This window comes from Aspergillus candidus (assembly GCF_002847045.1).
Source record: "Aspergillus candidus strain CBS 102.13 unplaced genomic scaffold BDW47scaffold_59, whole genome shotgun sequence".
NCBI classification, from domain to species: Eukaryota; Fungi; Ascomycota; class Eurotiomycetes; order Eurotiales; family Aspergillaceae; genus Aspergillus; species Aspergillus candidus.
In genome coordinates, this window is record NW_020194064.1 from 59,623 (window position 1) to 79,710 (window position 20,088).

The window sequence follows — 20,088 nt, forward strand, 5'->3', positions numbered from 1 at the left end:
ATGGTCATCGACTTGACTAACGATTCGGATTCGGAAGATCAGATCCAGTCCCAGGTGGGTTCTTTCTTTTTTCTTTTTTTGTGCCTTTTTTTATAGATGATACTTTGTTTTGGTCTGGGACTCTGGGTGTAGATCAGCCACGCGTGAGGTTGTCCAATGATAATGTCTATATGTCACGAGCTGGTGGTGAATCTTAGACTCTTAGTATATCGGGGCCATTAATCATGTTATATGTTACGATCTTTGGATTTTTGATATGGTCCTACCTGACCGTGATCTTGGACTGGTTGTGGACTATACCGGTCTGCGCTTTTTGATCACTTCACACGTCCATTACTTCCAAGTTCCAAACATCCACTGACCAGATCTAGTTGAGGACGGAATACGCAACCCATGGACAGGCATCTCCCTCCTTCACGCTGGCCCATCGCGTGGTCAGCCCTGTCGTCCCACAGAAGAGAAAACCAGCAGTGGAACAAATCCCATCATTGTCCAAGCCCACGCGGGCCCTGCTGAACTCGGTCTCCCTGAACGGCCATGTCCCCTCGCACTCCATTCCACACAGGGTGCAGAGCCACACCACCACTACTCATGCTGCCCACCCAGATCGACAGCGTCTCCCGAGCACCCCCAGCCCGGGCCTCGACCCAACTACCGCACCGCTCCCCACCGTTGTGGTGCCCTCCCCTTCACGCCATCTGAAGAGGGAGATTGACCGCGCCCGCGTCGTGCAGAGCACACCCCACAGCACGCCGCCGCTGTCCGGGCTCTCAGACCGTTTCTTCCCGACAAATGACTACGAGAAGCGCGCGCGCCGCGGCGCCTACCCGGTAGCAAAGACACACCCCGTCGACCGCCGCTCTGTGCCTCTCCTCATCGGCCGCACCGCCCCGGTCCTGACCGCGCAGCGGCCGCGCGTAGCGGACCAGCTTTTACGCGCGCTGCAGCGCAAGCTAGCGACGATCAAGGGACCCCCTGTTACCTTTGCGGCTGGCAACGAGCATCTGCTGGCGGACTTTGCGGCTAATTTTGAGTTCATCAACGCGTACAAGATCCGGCCCGGTGTCGAGCCTCTCAAGGAGGAGTTTATCGGTGGCTGTGGCTGCAGTGGGTTTTGCGACCCTACTCGCTGTGTTTGTCTTGAGACTGAGGAGGAGAACTCGGACCGGAAGCTCATTGCGTATGGTGGTGCCGCGGATGATCCGCTTGTGTTGGTCCTCAGGCCGGAGATTCTACACCGTACGGTGATGATCGTGGAGTGTGGGGCGCGCTGTAATTGTGAAAAGGCGTGTTGGAATCGCGTGGTGCAGCGGGGGCGGACGGTTCGGTTGGAGATTTTTCATACTGGGGAGAGAGGATTCGGTTTGTCTCTCTCTATCTTCCTTTCTCACTGTCTCACCCCTTTCATTTTGGAAATACTAACGTGATGACAGGCCTCCGATCCCCCGACACCATCCGCGCGGGCCAATTCATCGATTGTTATCTTGGGGAGGTGATCACAGAGGAAAAAGCCGACATCCGCGAGGAGATCGCGACGGCGCAGCATGGACACTCGTACCTCTTCGGATTGGACTTCTACCCCCCGTCTGACGAAACAGAGGGCATCTACGTCGTCGACGGGGAGCGTTTCGGCGGACCGGCGCGGTTCATGAACCACTCGTGTCACCCCAACTGCAGGATGATCCCCGTATCCCACACCCCTGGCGACGAGCGATTGTACGACTTGGCTTTTTTTGCGGTTCGTGACATCCCGCCCATGACGGAGCTCACCTTCGATTACAACCCCGGGGCGCGCGAGAGTGGGCGACCGACGAAGATTGATCCGAGTGCGGTGCGGTGTCTGTGTGGAGAGAAGAACTGTCGGGGACAGCTGTGGCCAAATCAGCGCAAGGGGACGAAGTGATCTCTGTGTTCTGTGGGGGAGTTTTCTTTTTCGATCTTTGGTGGCTCTGAAGATGCATTGCGTAGCGAGAGCGATTTGTTTGTTTGTTGTTTTCTCTGGAGTTGGTTGATTTGGGAGGGAGATCATTGCAGGTTAAATACCCAGAGAAGATGGTCCTTATTAGCCATTGAAATCCACATCAATTATTGATACCAAATGTTAGAATATACCCCGTAATCGATAGTTGTATGTAGGCAGATGAGATGATAGATAAGATGACGATCTCTTCCCGAACGAGGTTGGAATTCGGAGTTGTCTTGGCCACCGTCTGTCCGTTTCATCATCCGCCATGGATCCGCGGACTCGATCTCAATCTCAATTCAGACGCGGAACTGTCGATGTGAACGTGAACATTCTTGGATCGGATCGCATCCTCCGCCCTCCCGCTGTCATCGTTTGAATGAGTGTTCCGTCGGGTCTCTTCTTCCGACCACCTATACGGTAAACACCATGCCCACATGGCTTTTTGGACGACGACGATCCACCCTCCTGCTGGCCACAGCAGCCATCCTCTTCTTCCTCATCACCTCGCGCGATAGAGTCGTCCCCAGGATCTCCACCACCGCGTTCCGCAGCTGTCCCATCACCCCGCCGAGTCCCCCCTACTCGCCTCCCCGCGCTGGCTTCAGCTGGCGGGACGTCCCCACACGCTACCCAGTGGACCACCTGGCCCAGCTCCCGCACCGCCAGCGCGCCGCAGCGGCCCCATTGCCCCGCGTACAGCACGACTTCACGCCCCTCCCGCGCAAAGCAGAGGCCATCCGCCGCGAGCGCCAAGCAGCCGTAAAGCGCAGCTTCCAGCGCGCATGGAAGTCCTATGAGACGCATGCATGGAAGAAGGACGAGCTCGCCCCGCTGTCCGGAACCTCCAAGACGACCTTCGGCGGCTGGGGCGCCACCCTGGTTGACAACCTCGACACGCTGCTCATCATGGGCCTGCAGCCGGAGTTCGAGCGTGCCGTCGCAGCCATCATGGATACGGATTTCCGCCCTGAGAGCGCTTCCCAGTCAACCCTCAACCTCTTCGAGATCACAATCCGCTACCTCGGCGGGTTCCTCTCCGCCTACGACCTCACAGACTGCCGCGACACCCGCCTCCTCGACATCGCCGTCCGCCTCGGCGACATGATCTACGCCTCCTTCGACACACCCACCCGCATGCCCATCACCCGCTGGAACCCCCACGCCGCCATCTCCGCCGCGGAATCCACCACCCCCGCCGACCAAGACCGCCACCAGCAGTTCGCCGCAGAGAACGGCATCATCGCCGAGCTCGCATCCTCCAGCCTCGAATTCACCCGCCTCTCCCAGCTAACCGGCGACATGCGCTACTACGACGCCATCTCGCGCATCACCGACGCGCTCGACGCGCAGCAATCCCAAACCCTCATCCCCGGCCTCTGGCCCGTCGGCATCGACGTCGCAACACCAGACCTGACAACAGGCACCACATTCAGCTTCGGCGCCATGGCCGACTCCGCCTTCGAATACCTCGGCAAAACGCACCAGCTGCTCGCAGGCAGCACAACCCAATACAAGCGTCTCTACGAGCGCGCCATGTCCGCAGGCATCGACCACCTCCTCTTCCGCCCCCGCACCCCAGACAACGCAGACATCCTCATCCCAGGCACAGCCCGCGCCTCGCCCAAGGGCGACACCATCACGCGCGACAACGCAGGCGAGCACCTCACGTGTTTCGTCGGCGGCATGTACGCCCTAGGCGGCAAGCTCTTCAACAACGACACGCACGTCGAGCTCGGCCGGAAACTGACCGACGGGTGTGTCTGGCTGTACCGCCACTCGCCGACGGGAATCATGCCCGAGAGTTTCGCCCTCCAAGCCTGCCCTTCATTCGACGAATGCGACTTCCCCTCCTCATCCTCATCCTCATCCTCTGGTAAGAACAAGAAAAAAAACAACAACCACTTCACCTCCGTCCGCGACAAACGCTACGCGCTCCGCCCCGAAGCAATCGAAAGCGTCTTCTACCTGTACCGCATAACCGGCGACGAGAGCTACCGCGACGACGCCTGGGAGATGTTCACCGCGATCGACGAGCTCACGCGCACGCCCTACGCGAACGCGGCTCTGCTAGACGTCACGGGGACGACTTTCTCCTTCACCGACGATGACAGCGGGGATGATGGGGGGAACCCGCCCCAGCAGGATAGTATGGAGAGTTTTTGGATGGCGGAGACGCTGAAGTATTTCTATTTGGTGTTTAGTGAGCCGGATGTGCTCAGTTTGGATGAGTTCGTTTTTAACACCGAGGCGCATCCGTTTCGGTTATAGATCTCTTTTTTTCTTTTCATATATAGCTTTTTTGGGATGTGATATGATATATGTTATATCTATCGAGAATAGACCGATTCTTATCAACCCCTTGGTTAATATTCAGTAGTATAACCCTGTCACTACCTGCAACTCCAAACCACTCTTGTCAAATGAACTCCACAACATATCAGGTGGAGATAAAACCAACCATCACCCGAGAGTGTGCCCATCCGTCCATCCATCCAGTAATACCAACAATAATACCCAAATCAAAATAACCCACCCCGAAGCTCAACCAAGAAAGAAACCGCCAAACCAAAACCATCAAAAGAGCCAATACCAATAAAATAGAATAGAAAGGTCAAGCCCTCCCCTCCATGACTTCAAAAATCCCCCCCATAACAAACTTAGGCTGCGTCATCCGCCCCTCCCGCGTATAACCACTGCAACTGCTCCCGCTCTCCGAATAGCAAGACGCACTCGCGCTAGAAAGTCGGCAGCCCGCTCCGCCCGTAGCCCACGCATCCAGACCGGGCGTCAGGGGCTCGAACGCGAAAGCCGGATCCACCGGGCGCGGCTCCATCAGGTCGAGGCCCTGGCGCTCGATGGCGTCGCAGTCGTAGCGGGAGCGCTCGGCGGAGAGGGCCATGTCTATTTTGGAGGGGCGGCGGCGGAGGAGGACGGGGGTTCTGGGTGGGGACCCGAATCCTGAGCCGGATGATAGGGGCGGGGTGGTGGGTTCGATGGAGGAGAAGGGGCGCTGGTGCGGGTGGAAGAGGCAGCGTCTTGGGGGGTTGTTGGTGGTGGCCGTGAGTGAGGCTGGAGAGGTGGGCGAGGAGGTGGGGGAAGTGGTGGTTGAGCTGAGGGGGGTGGTGGTGTTGTAGGGACGGTCTTGCGGGGGTGGTTGTCGGCGGGATAGTTGAGGATGAGGGTGGTCGAAGGAGGTGTGGAGGGAGAGATGTGGTGACATCTTGATCTTCTTTCTTCTTTTCTTTCGAAAAGAAGACTTCTCCTTTATTTCTTGCGACCTGTGTAGCCTGGACGGAGGCAGTGAAGATAGCACTGATAAGCCGACAAGACAGTAAACGAACCCACGACCACCAACGAACGAACGACAGATGTACAGAGCAGACAAAGAAGGAAAGAAAGAAGGAAAAAGAAGAAGAAAAAAAAAATAGATGAAACACCAAGATTAAACCAACGGCACAGCCTCCCAGCCCAAAACGATCGATAGATGAAAAAGGAAGCCCGCAAACGTGAGAGATTAATGAATTGCGTGCAGCGGGCTGGGCTTGGTAAAGACTAAATAGTCGTGTCAATCATGAGCTAGCAGATCAGGAGAGTCAGGAGTATCGTATCGTATCTCTCTCTTGGCCTTCTTGTCTTGGTCGTTTTATAGTATCCTTCTTTTGCCCTTGGTGATGAAGATCCTCCTCCCCTTGAAATTAGAAATCCAGTCAAGACCCAAGCCCCCAGAGATATCAACCATCATAATAAGATCGGAAAAAATAAATGCAAGGAAACAGCAAGGTGGAGTCCCAACCAGGGACCACCACCGACGAACAGTCGGGATGACGAATGCAGCGCGGATGCGACAATCCTTGTCGATCAGGGATCGATCCATCCACTCAATTCAGTTTCCTGCTGCTGGAGCATCGTTACTCCTCCTCTCTGGCGGGTCTTGTCATGACCGACGTGGAGTCCAGTCAGATACAGAAAAGTGGAATCCAACCTTGACAGTATTGAGAGTATGGAAGCATCGCAATGTTGGGAACAGAAAATCCGGGGAAGGAGAAAAAGATGTGGATGGCCTCTTCTCTCACCGCCCTCCGCAAACGGCCATATCGATCCGCTTTCATCTTCATATCCATCCATCCATGGAGGCCTCTGTATCTACTGTCTATTGATCAATCCAGGATGATACTGCACACTACGACAGAATACTACCACGATCTCTTCACCCTCCTCCCTAGGCTGTCTCCCTAGGGTGCTCCCGCCGAATCCGGCCTCCCACCCTTGCAAGTTACGCTATTGATCAAGGGAGAACACTATCGTCCCTTGAGATTGATCCTGAACTATAATCCTTGATTCTTTCTAGGAAAAAAGAAGAAGAAGAAAACGCGTAATGTCAATAATACCACGCTACCGCTAATCAACAGTGTTGCGACTGTTTCTCAATGCAACCCTAGATCGTATCCAAGATCCTATCCGATCCTATACAAGTGATCAAATCCCGAGGTTTCAACCATCCACAGATTCCAGTTGGGCTGTTCAACATTTTTGCTAAATCAGTACAAGAAGAAAAAAAGGAGAATCACGATAAAAAAAAAGGAAAAATCAAGAAGAGAAATGAAAAAAAGGGTATAGTAGTATGATAACAGGAAAAAAAAAAGGACATCTATCATATCCATACACATCATCGGCCGTTCTCATCTCATCATATACTTTCTCCCCCTCCCCCTACTAACTCTCCGACGGTCGTCGTCGGTTAGGTCGTCGCTCGGAGGGTCGTCGCTGTGTAAAGCTGCGACGGATACTCTCGCCCCATGCCGAATCACCGAATGACAGCATCACATCCTGAACGCTCGCCGTGTTGTCCGGCCGGGACCGGTCCGACAACGCCGCCGACAGGGGTGGCTCGTCTTCCATCCCCGGCCCCGGATCGTACGACGACGTCGTGTGCGCCCGCGGTCGTCGCGGTGACAAAGACGGGCTGATGCTCGACCACTCCGTCGGCGAGCTGGTTGCCGTCATGCGACCTGACAGTCCGCCCGCAAGCGAGGTGTCGATGCGCGGCAGGGCGGCGCCGCCACTCGTCCGCGGTGACGAGGGCCCGGCCTCGGGCGACGACGGCGACAGCATCGTGGTCTCGCCGACCAGCGCCTCCTGCGCCATGCGCCGCGCGTCCTCCTCGTCGGGCTCCTCGCCGTCGTCGACGAAGATCTCCGGCACCGTGAACTGCGGCGGCATGCTCATGCGCGCCGATTTCTTGTGGTCCACGCGCCGCCGGAACTCTCGCGACCAGTACAGGGTGTCGAAGAACCCGATCACCGTGTTGCGCCGGATCGTCTCCTCCACGCGCTGCAGCCGCGCCCGCCGCCGCAGGAACTCCTCCAGCCGTAGACTCTTGCTGTCGCTGATCACGTTGTAGTGCGCCAGGATCATCAGGCACGAGTGGAACGAGATGCCGCGCGCTGGGTCTGCTGACACGAGCACCTCCTCGTAGAACGTATTGAGCCGTGCCCGCCGCGTGCGCACCGTCTCGACCGGCAGATCGCGCAAGATGCACGACAGCTTGTCCAGATCCACCCCCTCGAATACCCGATTGAGCACAACGGGCGACGAATCCCGTTGGTCCACCCGACACTCCTCCAGGATGCGCCCGATCGAGTACTCCCCGTCGTGGATGCGCATGTCGAACACCCCGGAGAGCTCCCCCAGCAGCCGCGGGAACTGTTCTTTGGAGATGTACCCCTCCCCGCGCGGATCGTAGGTCGCCCACGCCTGCTTGAAGCGCCGGATATCCTCGCGGCTGATCGCGTAGAGTCCGCTGCTGCGCTGGTAGACGTACGAGAAACTCTCAAAGATGAGCGATACGAAGAGCGACACGAAGATGTACATGCTGATGATGTTCCACGCGATGAATAGAGGCCGCGCCCACGCCGCACTGCCGCAGTCCTCCAGAAGAAAGTTGTCTTCATTCAACGTGCACTTCGGCGGCACCATCGTCGCAAAGTCCTCCATTATGTCGTTCCACCCCTCGCCGCAACTCATTCGGAATAGCAGGATGAGCGTGCGCGGAATGTCACGGAAGTTGATGTTGTTGCTCTCGTTTTCGCCGAATTTCGTCAGCCCGAACGCCTGGTTCATGGCGATGCCGAAGACCAGGAAGAGCACGCACCACGTCGCCAGGAGATTCCCGATCGACGTCAGACTGGCCGCTGCCGTTTTGAACAGCTGGTCCAGCTGGTTGTTCCGAGGGATCAGTAGAAGCGCGATGGCCACCAGGAAGAGCTTGTTCAATTCCCCGATCACAAATGTCGAATAGACAATATGCAGGACCGTCGTGATCAGGGCCCCGGGCACTACCACGAGCGCGAATACATCCCATGAGCTCCGGCTGAATCGATGCCACCCGAGTCCGAGCAATCGGATGATAACGTTGGCGATGTAGAAGAGATTGAACACGATAAATAGTCCCTCTATGTGGTATTAGCAAACAATCAAATATTATCAACGTTCGTGTTGTGTGCGAACGATTAGAACGGCATGGACGACTAGACGACATACCTCGCACATTGTCCCAGGGTACACGTTCAGGGTAGAATTCGACCATCAGCAGTAGAAGATGGAGAAGCAGAATGGTACTGACGCATCTCGCCCACCGACCGTGCTTCTTGACCGCGATTCGATAGCACCGCATCTTCCACTGGCTGACCTTGGCATCGAACGACCGTTTGGAAGGCGACACCTGTCGAAGCAGCTTCCTCAACTCCAGCCACGACCGTTGTTCGGCCGTAAGGTATGCCACGCCCGTTTGTTCCGTGTAGTTGCGCATGAACACCGACACGAACAGCGTCAGCACGAAGACGGCACCGAGTAAATTGAAGACGATGAAGAAGAGCCCGTTCTCCGGCGCCTTGTTATTTTGCGGCTGTTTGCCGACCTCCGTGATGCTCATGGCGCTGGACTGTACGCCTGTCCACCCTTCCTGGGAGACAATCTGGAACAAGATGAAAAGGGAGTTGCCGAAGTTGTCAAAGTCGTAAGCCGGGTTCGATGCCGCCCGCGGCGCCAGAACTTCCCAGTTGTAAGGCTCGCTCATGTACTCGTCGACACACTCGTTCAAGAACTGACCTTCCAGGCTGTCGTCGTTGCAGGCGACCATCTGGCCGTTGAATAGATTCACCCCGTATATAGCGAACGGGATCAGAAAACTCAACGAGACGGACGCCGCGGAAATGACCTTCCAGCCTCCAACAATAATGACGGAATGAAAAGTGTCTTTGGCACTGTCACTGACGTTCAGCAATCTCAACGCCCTCAGAGCTTTGAAAGCCCCAATGGCTCGGGAGATGTCCCAGCCTACGGAGAACGAGCTAGCGACGTTGATCCACAGAGTGACGAGTACAATCCCATCGATGAACCCCCAGGAGCCGCGGAAGTACGCATTGGGGGTCCAGAAGAATCCGTCAGCGATGACCTTGATCAGGGCCTCGAATGAGAACAAAATCGCAAAGCTCAGATCGGTGTAAGTGGACCAGTTTCTGATGCCGTTCTGGCCGGTTTGATGGTGCTCGAGCTGGTATATGGGCGTGGTCACGCACGCCAGCAGGACCATGGCAACGATCGCCAGGTAGATAAAACCCGACAACGCAAACCAGATAGGCTTGTACGGGTCGACGCCTTCGACCCGCTGATTGCCGCGGCCCGGTCCCACCATGCGCTGGCACAGTCTCCGCACCGGGTTGTCGGGCGCAAATATGAACAGCGATTTGTTGTACGTGGGATGCCGCATCAGATACTCTCGCTGCGCTCGCTTTCGTTGTTCTGCAGCCGACACCACCTCCCTGGCCATAGCTTTCGGATCCAGTTCCTCGTACGTCCGGGAAAGTTGCAGCTTGGAATAGAACGGGTTCGGCTCCCTACCCAGGATCGCCGAGGTTACCCTCGTCCACATGCTCGAGAAAATTCCTGGCTGAGACGTCTCCGCTGTGGTGCTTGTAGTATCTAGCGGCTCGCTCTGTCTCCGACTAGTCCCGTTCGGTCCTTCTTCCTCGTCGAGAAATTCCCGCACGACCGCGTCTTTCAGCAGCATCTCCAAGGCTGCCGGCCCGTGGTCCAGGGGATCCCGGTAACGGTCTGGGTCCCTACCCAGCATGAGGATCTTTGAGAGAGATAGGTTGCCTTGCGAAGACGCGTTGACCTGCTTCTGCTCTAGGAAGGCCCTGACCTGGTGTAGGCGCTTCTCATCCTCTGACACATCGAAGCTTTCTTGAATGACAGCAATGAACATATTCAGAATGATGAAGTTTGCCACGACGAACCACAGAATGAGAAAAGTCGCCGCGATCCAAGACGTGTTATACTGCTGGGTAAACCCAGTCACCGAATACAAAATCGTGGTCCAACCCTCACTCGACAGGATCCGATACATCCCAACGAAGGAATTGTAGATGTTAGAGAACGTGATCTCGACCTCATTTCCATTGACGTCCTCGTCGTATATCTGGCCGCGAAAAAGCTGGGTTGCAAAGATCGACGCGAGAAAGGTAATCAGGAACACGAAGACGATCAGATTCAGCAGACCGGTAGCATTGCGGAAAACCACCTGGATCAGGTTCCGCGTAACGGAAAAGGCAAGTACGACTCGGTAGACGCGAAGGATCTGAAACATAGTGAGAACGGTGTACGCTCGTCCCGAGTTCCGGATGGCTGGTATTTGGATGATACTCGTGATGACGGCGAGCCCCAGATCGGTCCAATTACGCCGTTTCGTGTGGAACTTGCGCCAGTCAGACGCGAAGCGCAAGATTATCTCGGCGAGAAGGAGGATAGTGACGACTATCTCCGTATTGCTGATGATATTCTCTGTATGCTGACTCATACTAGCACTTCGCAGTGCCTGCACGACAAGATCAAATATGATGATACACACCCAAAGCCACTCGGTTTTGTCATATAAGCGTTTAAAGGTGCTGATTTTCGGAGCGGACAGGTCCTCTGTATTGACACCGTCGAGCTTCTGAGAGGCGAACGCGCTGCGCTTGCTCTCCTCGCGAATGACCTGGAAAGAGTGCGTGATGACGGCAACCAGCAAGTTTACCATCCACAGACTGAGGATGAGAAACCCCATCGCGTAAAACAGTGCGGCTACAAGGTAGTCGCTGTCCGTTGTGTAGTATAGGAGGTCTGTAAACGTGTTGGAACTCATAATGACAAAGACGAGCTCAAGCGAATGCACGATATCATCAAAATGCATGGTGTTGTTGAACGGATTGTTGTCCTGTTCAACACAACGAGAGCCTATCGGGCACAGGTAACCCTTCGGTTCAGCATGGCTGGGATCGCCGTCCTTATTTTCCCAAGGATTTGGATGGCCTGTTGCATTGAGGAATCCACCACAGAACTGGATGGTACCTGCTGCGTCGTTGAGATGATACTTATCCTGACCATCTTGACCGTCCCAAACGCAGGTTCGCCTGAAACTGGATTTAAAGCTTTGCATACCCACAATCGCAAATAGCAGCCAGAAGAAGCCAATGAGGAATGCGACGTGGACCAGTAAGGGGGCGGCCTTTTTAAGACTTCGGAGAATGACCTAATTCTGGGTTAGCAGGTCTTCCCACCAGGAGATATTCACAGACCATCACTTACAGAGGTTCCGTTTGTTAGGGCGAGAAGACGTAAGATCCGCAGACAGCTAAGCATGCGAAAGACGTAGAGTCGCTGCCTATCTTCGACACTGACCACAGCGAGCACGAAGGAGATCCAATACGCCACGACCGCCACAAAGTCCAGACGATTGAAGGAATGCCGCAAAAACGCCCGGTGGGCCAGTCGCACGCGGCGCTTCTGGAGAGGGTCGTCTGTGGGAACCTCCTGCTCCATCTGGTTAAGGCCACCGGTAAAGGTCCGTATGATAGAGGCTTGCGCTTGGTCTGGCATGACCGACGCCTTCTTCGTAGAAAACTGCCGTTGTGGAGTGATGAGATTCTTGCCCTTCTCTATGATTGCCTTCTTGAGCCCCAGTGACCGGTCGATGGTGGAGTAGTCGGTCGGGTTGATGATGAACCCCGACACGATGATTTTGGCGATCAGCTCCAGCGTGTATATGATGAAGATGGCGAAGTACGGGTAGTCCATTGGGTTTGCCCCCCAGTGCTTCGACTGTTCCCCATCCCAGACCCACGCTGACGATTCGATTGTCAGCAAAACAGTTTGGATCACAATGACCAGCAGGATGATGGGCTCCGTAAACGGATGGACCAAAATATCGCAGAGTCCCATCCGAAGGCGGTTCTCTGGACCGAAAAGCATCAGGGACTTCCCCTTCAGCGGATTGTTGTAGATCCTCCAAATCTTCCCGGATATCCGCTTCGGTTTCTGGCTGTCTCTCGAGGGACCATGTGGCGCATCGTGGGCATAATCGGTCAAAGTCGGTAGTACCGGCGGCTCCTCGAGTCGGGAACTCTTCTGCAATTCCTCCCGCAAAATCGACTGCTCGACCACCTCCGGTTCGTTACTCAAATTGACGACACGCTGGGACATGGATTTCATCATCGAGCTCGCACGTTGCAGCGCGGACCCCGACGCCGACGGAGACAACGACCGCGCCCTACTCCGGGTGCTACTCTCGCCGCGGTCCCGGCCGCTGAAGCCATTTTCCAAGTCGTCGCCCAGGCGCGCTCCTGGGTTATCCAAGGAGGGGAAGCGGGTCGTCTGTGCGCTGGATCGTGGAAAGGACTCGATCGATGCTCCATCGATGGGCTGCATATTGCCGGCATCCGTCAACGGCGAGCGGTCGGAGTAATTGGAAGGGGTCAGGAACCCGTGGGGAAGGGCGACCGCCTCTGGGCTGGCGAGACTGTCCGACCGTATACTCCCCATCTCATATTCGCTGTTGTCGCTGCGCCGGCGGGCCGGCGTAAAGGTGATCTCCGGTGGCTCGAGCTGGAGACCAACGGTGGCCATCGCAAACGCACCTGGATCCTCCTGGAGGTCATCATCGCTCTGGGAGTGGGCTCGATCGCGGCGGGTATTGTGCCATGTGACATTACTCTCCGTCGGGGAGTCCCCGGAGACCCTCTCGTAATCCCTCACGGATCCTCTTCGTAACGAGTGTATCCTTCTCCCCACACCACTTCGTCTGGTCAGGTCCGGCGGGTCAGATAGATCTTGCAAAGGGATCGAGTGATGCGTCGAGCGGTTGTTATCATGATTGTCGCTGCTGTCGTTGTCGGTGCCGCGGCCATGGCTATTCGACGCCATCGTGGGCAGAGTCGGATGCGCTAACCGAACGCAGACATCGCAGACCGCAACTCTAGACCGATGGAGTGTCCGATGTGTCGCGATCCAGACGCGGGGACGCTATAAGGCTGGAGGAAACGGTTGGGGAAGTGGGAGGAGGTGAGACTGCGTTGTTCTTGCTCTTTTGGTGGACGGGGACGCGGAGAGGATAACCGCAAGGCTAGATGAATATGGGAAGACTTGATCTAGGTAATTATTTTAAGAAAACGAGCGACAGAGACGGACAAGAGCCCGGAGAAATGCCCAGAGACCCGAGAATTAAAGTAGGACAAGGAAGATTAAGGTGTTACAGAAATGACAGCTCGAAGAACCTTCGATCGATCAAGATTGCACACGGCGTCTAAGGCGGGAGCTTAGTGTCGGACAAGGCCAACTGGGGATTGTGTGGCTCATTTACCCATCTGAGTAGCGCTTGTAGATTACCTAGTTAGTATGGGCTGAAACATGTCCAGCTGGGGCGTCCAGTCCAACTAGTTTGTCTCTGACTTTCTCCCCCTAACCTTACCGTACCAAGACAGATTGCGCCACAGGGGAAAGAAGAAAAAAAAAAAACACCCGAGCCTTACGGGTTAGCGGTACCTCGAAGTACCCAGTAAGGTACCTTACGTACGACTACTCCATCCCCCCCAATTTTAATGGACCTGGGGTTAGATTGGACACCATTTTGGTCCCTTGGTAACACGGACTTAGCCTCCATTCTAGTTGAATCGGCCTGATCTCGACCCCTATAGATGCAGCTGTAGCATTCTTCTTATCTGAGAGGAGGGGGAATATTATCGTTTTCTGTCAGCGCTCTTCCTGTCACTCCAACCCCCTTACCTGTTAATTCTTTGAATTGATTGACAAGCTGAAGGATGAGGAGAAAAGGGTCTCCTTCCAATGATTGCTGCCTAGTGTCGACTTTCCCCACCGGTTGTAACCAAAAATAGGTAAGCTGTCTCCTCGAGGCCCTGGGGCAGTGTTGATGGACACCAAGATACTTTGTACGGACTAGTACCTGGTAAGATACGGGGTGAGAGTCGAGTAATTATCGTATGTATTTACCAACGCTTAGCCGCTTCAATTCCTGGAAGACACTCCATAATCTCTTATTTTCTTTTGAATAAAACTAGCATTAATCGGTAGTTACAACAGGCTTAATAACATGCTCAATCGGTCTCCATCCCATCGCCCCGAACATGGTTGCGAACGCCTTTCAGAAACGCTTCAACCGCTTCACCCCCGCCTAAGGGCACCCCTCCACGACGCATGAACCCTCCGTTTTCAACCGGAATCTTAAGTGCTTCGCTGATACTCGGGAGACCGCCATCCCGGATAGCCACCGTCAGGCTGGCCAGACTCTGCGTAAATTGAGGCGACCGTAGAATCTTCGTCAGGATCTCCTTCTTCTGCGCCGGTTCGAGAGACCCCATGGCGGCTGCGGCGATGTCCGGATCGCTATCGGCAGCAGAGACATCCTCGACATCTTGCGCCAGGAGGAGAAGGGCCGGTGGTAGATAGCTCAGAAGATTATCCACCGTTCGGTCATCCGCACAGTCCAGGAAAGGAAGCGTATTCGAGGGGGACAGGAGATCTTGCAGAGTAGTATGGGGTCGGTCGGGTTCCTGCGACTGGCGTGAATTGCCTTGCAAAGACTGGAGGAAGTTCTGTACAACGGACGATGGATTCTCGGCGGACGCCCTACAAGGTAGCCAGAATGAGTTAGCGAAAGGTCAGACTGGAGATGAAGCATTGACTCAGAGTTCATCCAAATGGGATACTCCAGAACTGTAGGGAACCAAGTAACACAGGGCAAAATCATCAAATGCAGAACTATGTACCTACGCTCTTCCACCGTCGGCACCACCCTCCCGGGACCCCTGGCCCTCCTCTCTGACATCCCCACCCGTAGCGTCGGGACCTGCTCCGCCGACGCTACCGCCGCGGTGATGGTTGGGGTCATGGTCGGTGCCTTCAACATCCTCCATAGTCTCGTCATCATCACCGCCCGATCCGCCCGACCCTCTGGGAAGGTTTGCAATCTCCTCCTCCACGTCGACCTCTTCACCCTGGAGGAGCGTGTTCACGATCTCGCCCAGCTTAGCATCCCGGGGGCTGAACCAGCTCGGGTCCCCGCTCTCATGTTGGGACTTGGATTGGAGCCAGAAGAGATAGCGCTGGGAGCTGGAGGAGAACTTCAGCACAAAGATCCGACCGTTCGTGGGCTCCTTTCCGTGAGGCTGGTAAGGTGTAAAGCTCCCGTCGGATGGGACCATGACTAGGTCCAACGTGGGCTCGGTGTGAGGAGCAGTCCGAGGACGCCAGCAGAAGTGGACAAGGTCATCTTCCGAATAGAGGTAGATGTACCCGGGAGTTGGTTGGGGTTTGACCACGGAGTTGGATCCAGTGAGCTGTGAAAGATTGAATATTTAGCACTAGAACTTTAGACATGCCACCTCGACCATTGGATAAACGAAAGCTCAGGTGGACGTACATCCAGGTCACAGATACCCGCTTTGAATGTTATGATCGGCGTTACCGACATGGTGACGGACGTGGGAAGGAATCAGGATATTAAGAGAAACGAAGTAAAATCCGTCCTGTGTCAGTCCCAGCGGTCAATCTCAAAAAAAAGAATCAAGACTGAAGGTGCAGTGGTGGGATGTTGACAGAAGGAAGCAGAGCTCACAAAGGAAGAGAGAGATACGTCAGTCAGATGAGCGGCTCGAGTTGTTCGAGCTCTGCTGACTAAGACGGGATCGCACTTTTGACGTGTTTGCACCACCCCCAAACGTCTGCCTCAGGCACTATCAGCGGCCTATCGGACCGTCCAAATCGGCACTAGCGCATTTCGGCTAGGGCTCGTTCTCCCACAAACCTGAGGATTTTCCGCACTGGGCCGTAAGTAGAGAGTCACACATCCAACTCCATCAACTACCCGCCGTCGACAACCACCCACCCCCCCCCTTCATTCTTTTCGGTCTCCTTCGTCCCCAGCAGCCAATATGTCGGACTCTACTGTTGGCCAGACGAAGCAGTTTGGAAAGGGCCAGAGGCTCGTGCCGGCCCAGAAGGCCCAGAAATGGTACCCCGTGGACGATGAGTCGCAGCCCAAGAAAGTCAGTACAGCCCTTGATGCAAGCAGAGCAACAACGAATAGCGACTGGAGATACGATCTGTTATGAATGAATGCGACGATTGCGCCGGTCATTGGGATGGTATTTGTGTGTGTTGTGTGTGTTCAGTGTTGGGGAAACCAAAGGCCGGTGTCAATGGGACATGAATTGATAATCGGAATCGCTATCTTCCGCCGCTATCGAATCTATCTTTGAGACTATCATTTCGCCATGAATGTGTGGATATGGCTTTAAGTGAAGGGAACCGAGTTTCTGACGGAATATCATCATACAGGTCCGCAAGACTATCCGTCCCGCCAAGCTGCGCGAGAGCCTCAAGCCCGGTACCATCCTGATCCTCCTCGCTGGCCGCTTCCGTGGCAAGCGTGTCGTTCTCCTCAAGCACCTCGACCAGGGTGTCCTCCTCGTCACCGGCCCCTTCAAGATCAACGGTGTTCCCCTCCGCCGTGTCAACTCCCGCTACGTTATCGCCACCAGCACCAGTGTCGATATCTCCGCTGTTGACTCCCAGACCCTTGAGAAGGTCTCCGCCAAGGATTACTTCACCAAGGACAAGGCCACCCAGAAGAAGTCCGAGGAGGCTTTCTTCCAGCAGGGCGAGAAGCCCCAGGTATGTTCGACCATGGTCGATCATTGGGTTCGATGATCGGCAGATACAAACCGAAGGGCTACCCAGAGCCCTTTGGTTTACGTCTAAACCAGCAGATGCTAATACATCAATCTCTCAACAGAAGAAGGTTGTTGCTAGCGCCCGCGCCAGCGACCAGAAGGCCGTCGACCAGTCCATCCTGGCCAGCGTGAAGAAGGAGAACTACCTTGGCAGCTACCTCGCCAGCTCTTTCAGCCTCCGGAACGGCGACAAGCCCCACGAGATGAAGTGGTAAATGTCTCCTGGCGGTGGCCGCGGGTTCGGTAATTCATGTGGGGGAATCATGATGATGTGCGGGACGGCTTAAAATTTGCGAATTGGCACTTCCCAAGGTTGGGAAGCAAGCGCCAGGAGGGAAACAGTCTTTATGAAACCATGTAACTTTCGATTCCACGGATCCGTCTTTTTATTTCTGCTATTAGGTTATGCGAATAACTTCGGGACCAAAGATCGGGTTATATGGGTCTCAACGGCAGTTTCTCCCAGCGTGGGGCCGATTGGCAAGGAAGCCGAAATGTCAAACAAAAAGAAGAAAAAAAAGAAGAACGAAAGAATACCTCTTTTTAAACCAGCTGTTACTTGTTCCCCTACATATAAGGCTGGGCGTTTTTATGTTTAGTATGATATATCTCCAATTTCCAGGTCCGGGCGGAAATTTCAAAACTGAGAAATGAAGGTCTTATTTTAAGTTTATTTATAATGTCTTTTGAATGATATAGGTTTGTACATGGTTGCAATAAGCTTGCGTCTTGGGTGTTCTCGGCCTTTTCTAGGGCCCCATACCAAGCAGCCTTGAGTAATTACACGTTCCCACCGTCTTCTTGGCGATCAATTCGTCAATCCATTCATCAGTCATATACATACACTGTGTTAGTACAACAGCAGCAGGAACTAGTGCTATCGTTACATCATCACCAGACTCGATATCGAACCATCATTCACCCCGTCGCCTCCTCATCCTCCGCTCTCTCTCCGACCATTTCCTCTTCGTCGACTCCTCCACAGCCCTGCGGATCTTCTCCTCAAGGGACGCATCAGGAGCCGAACCCCCCATCACCGAGCCATTCACCTCATCATCATCATTACCATCACCATCACCATCTTCCTCATCACCCCCCACCGACGTCCCAAATACCCAATCCAAAACCCCCCAAGGCCCATAATTCCCCTCCGCATCCCCAACCAAATGCATATCCGTCCTGCGCGCAATACCGCCCAGGAAGAAGTTCGTCGGCATGACCGAGTACCCGGAGAACGCGAAGGTCTCCTCGAGCGAGATCACAGACAGATAGAGAAGGTAGGTGAGAAGGTGGAAGCGGAAGACCATGGCGGGGACGTAGGTGGGGATGAAGTTCGCCAGGAGGTATACAACCGGGTGGTCGTAGTGCGCTGTCAGAGGAAACGGGGCGCGCAGCGAGTGGTACCAGGTCTGATGGCGCTTTGCGATCGTGGTTCTCTTTTTTGGATGGAGCATGTAGCGGTGGATGACATATGCTAGAGCCTAAGGTTTGAGCGGAGTTAGCTTGATCATGCCACTACAAGGGGGGAAACTGAAACAGAGAAGAAAAAAAAAAGAAAAGAACCACACTCACCTCCCGCACCAGCAAACCCATAGCCAACTCCTTAACCATATCCCACGGCATCGGCAGCCTCATCGACACGCGAAGCGCACTGCGCCATCCAAGCACTTGAGTCCGGACTTCCTCGACGGCAGCCTGCGCAGCGAAGCCCAGCGCCAGATTCAGCAGAGCCCACCCCGCAACCTTGATATCTCTCAAGCGGATCTTGCCGCGCTTGCTTCCGCACGGAAGGCCCGTCTCCCCCTGTGCCTTGACCACAACGGCCGCGGAGGGCGTGAGGATATCGAAGAGGAAGAAGAGCACCGATGGCACGATGTAGAAGACGAGGCGCACGGCGAGGGTGCCGAATAGCTCGACGCGGAGGGGATCGTGTGACAGCACGAGGGTCGTCCATGTCATGTAGAAGAAAATCAGGTTGAGGCTTGTGCCGTAGGATGCGAGCGTGGGGACCAGCAGGAGGCTGAGGACTGGGAGTCCTAGGAGGGCGTCTATCATTTTGGCCCCTGGTTGAGAGATTGGGTGGGTATGTAGGTATTTGGTGTGCGCGGTTGGTGTGGGCTTGGATTCATTCAAGTCAAGTCCTCGGGATTGTCTGAGCGAGGTGCAGCGATGGAAATCAAAGGCATAGTTTCTGTACAGGTCTCGTGGGAAGAAGGTTTCTCTAGATACACTAAAACAGGAACAACATGTCATGGAGGTGACAACGAGGCTGGGATTTTGTCCGTTTTCGCATGTCACGACGTCAACGACGTCACTGCCAGATGGCTGGGCTGGTCAGGGCGGTCTACAGACCCTTGGTGTCTTGGCGCCGTGCCATATCATCAGTCACTTTAGTACGTGTTCATCGCCTGTTGACGAGTCAAAGTTTACTTTCTTTCCAAGGGTTTGGAAGGTTCCATAAAGGTGGGGCTGTCCTACTCCATAGATCACCGGAGATACCGCAGGGACTCAACTTTATTACTTGTATTTCTTCAGCCATCAGGACGCCTTGGAATGATTCGAGTATATCACTGTTCTGTTTATTCTACACTTGGTATAACACAACAACAAATCTTTCTAGTTCAGTTTGACATGGATTTCTTATGGACGTCGACATCCCTTCATATCCACTACATACGAATGTCGTCTCGGGTGGCAGAGCATACTTCTGCATAGTGTACCCGATTCCGTGCCAATGACTGGATCGATTACTCTTGTCTTTGTAGTAGTTTTGGGTCCTGGCACGTCGTCTGTCTTGTTGAAGCTTCTCCATATTTGATACCCCCGGCTACAAGTCAGTTTGGAAGTAGACGCATGGGCCTGTCAGATAAGAAATATTCATTCATGGACCTTTCGACAGTGGGTATATGCTCCTAGGAACTTTATACTGGGCCGATCTAGTGAAAAGAAAGAATTGATCATCATAAATCTATGAGGTCAACTAGTCGATACTAAGAAAAGAGTGTCCAATATATCATCATCCTCCCAAGATCTCATCGACGGACACTGGGCAACCTC

At 54.5% G+C, this 20,088-nt stretch overlaps 7 protein-coding genes across 7 annotated transcripts; 3 read left to right on the top strand and 4 right to left on the bottom strand.

The window, feature by feature from the left end:
* On the top strand, positions 1-1,903 carry clrD (histone-lysine N-methyltransferase Clr4; the record flags this gene model as incomplete). Its single annotated transcript, XM_024816917.1, has 3 exons — positions 1-54; positions 372-1,362; positions 1,434-1,903. 3 exons carry the CDS (start codon positions 1-3, stop codon positions 1,901-1,903), a joined length of 1,515 nt encoding a protein of 504 aa, XP_024668652.1.
* A 439-nt stretch (positions 1,904-2,342) lies between these two features.
* Positions 2,343-4,234, top strand: BDW47DRAFT_134126 (glycoside hydrolase family 47 protein; the record flags this gene model as incomplete). The annotated part of the gene is made up of 2 exons (XM_024818017.1): positions 2,343-2,383; positions 2,518-4,234. The coding sequence occupies 2 exons, from the start codon at positions 2,343-2,345 to the stop codon at positions 4,232-4,234; spliced, it is 1,758 nt and encodes a 585-aa protein (XP_024668653.1).
* A 301-nt stretch (positions 4,235-4,535) lies between these two features.
* Positions 4,536-5,411, bottom strand: BDW47DRAFT_72867 (uncharacterized protein). The gene has a single exon (XM_024819700.1). The coding sequence runs from the start codon at positions 5,184-5,186 to the stop codon at positions 4,578-4,580; it is 609 nt and encodes a 202-aa protein (XP_024668654.1). The 5' UTR covers positions 5,187-5,411; the 3' UTR covers positions 4,536-4,577.
* Positions 5,412-6,679: 1,268 nt separating this feature from the next.
* Positions 6,680-13,207, bottom strand: cch1 (calcium channel protein CCH1; the record flags this gene model as incomplete). The annotated part of the gene is made up of 3 exons (XM_024816918.1): positions 6,680-8,418; positions 8,507-11,537; positions 11,594-13,207. The coding sequence occupies 3 exons, from the start codon at positions 13,205-13,207 to the stop codon at positions 6,680-6,682; spliced, it is 6,384 nt and encodes a 2,127-aa protein (XP_024668655.1).
* Positions 13,208-14,309: 1,102 nt separating this feature from the next.
* On the bottom strand, positions 14,310-15,896 carry BDW47DRAFT_72884 (uncharacterized protein). The gene is made up of 3 exons (XM_024819702.1): positions 15,720-15,896; positions 15,071-15,636; positions 14,310-14,926 (listed from the first exon to the last, which is right to left on the bottom strand). Exons 1-3 carry the CDS (start codon positions 15,768-15,770, stop codon positions 14,395-14,397), a joined length of 1,149 nt encoding a protein of 382 aa, XP_024668656.1. The 5' UTR covers positions 15,771-15,896; the 3' UTR covers positions 14,310-14,394.
* Positions 15,897-16,142: 246 nt separating this feature from the next.
* BDW47DRAFT_111801 (60S ribosomal protein eL6) lies at positions 16,143-17,704 on the top strand. The gene is made up of 3 exons (XM_024814026.1): positions 16,143-16,344; positions 16,637-16,972; positions 17,094-17,704. The coding sequence occupies exons 1-3, from the start codon at positions 16,231-16,233 to the stop codon at positions 17,244-17,246; spliced, it is 603 nt and encodes a 200-aa protein (XP_024668657.1). The 5' UTR covers positions 16,143-16,230; the 3' UTR covers positions 17,247-17,704.
* Positions 17,705-17,752: 48 nt separating this feature from the next.
* On the bottom strand, positions 17,753-19,372 carry BDW47DRAFT_111803 (sterol desaturase family protein). The gene is made up of 2 exons (XM_024814027.1): positions 18,604-19,372; positions 17,753-18,467 (listed from the first exon to the last, which is right to left on the bottom strand). The coding sequence occupies exons 1-2, from the start codon at positions 19,084-19,086 to the stop codon at positions 17,946-17,948; spliced, it is 1,005 nt and encodes a 334-aa protein (XP_024668658.1). The 5' UTR covers positions 19,087-19,372; the 3' UTR covers positions 17,753-17,945.
* Positions 19,373-20,088: the final 716 nt, after the last annotated feature.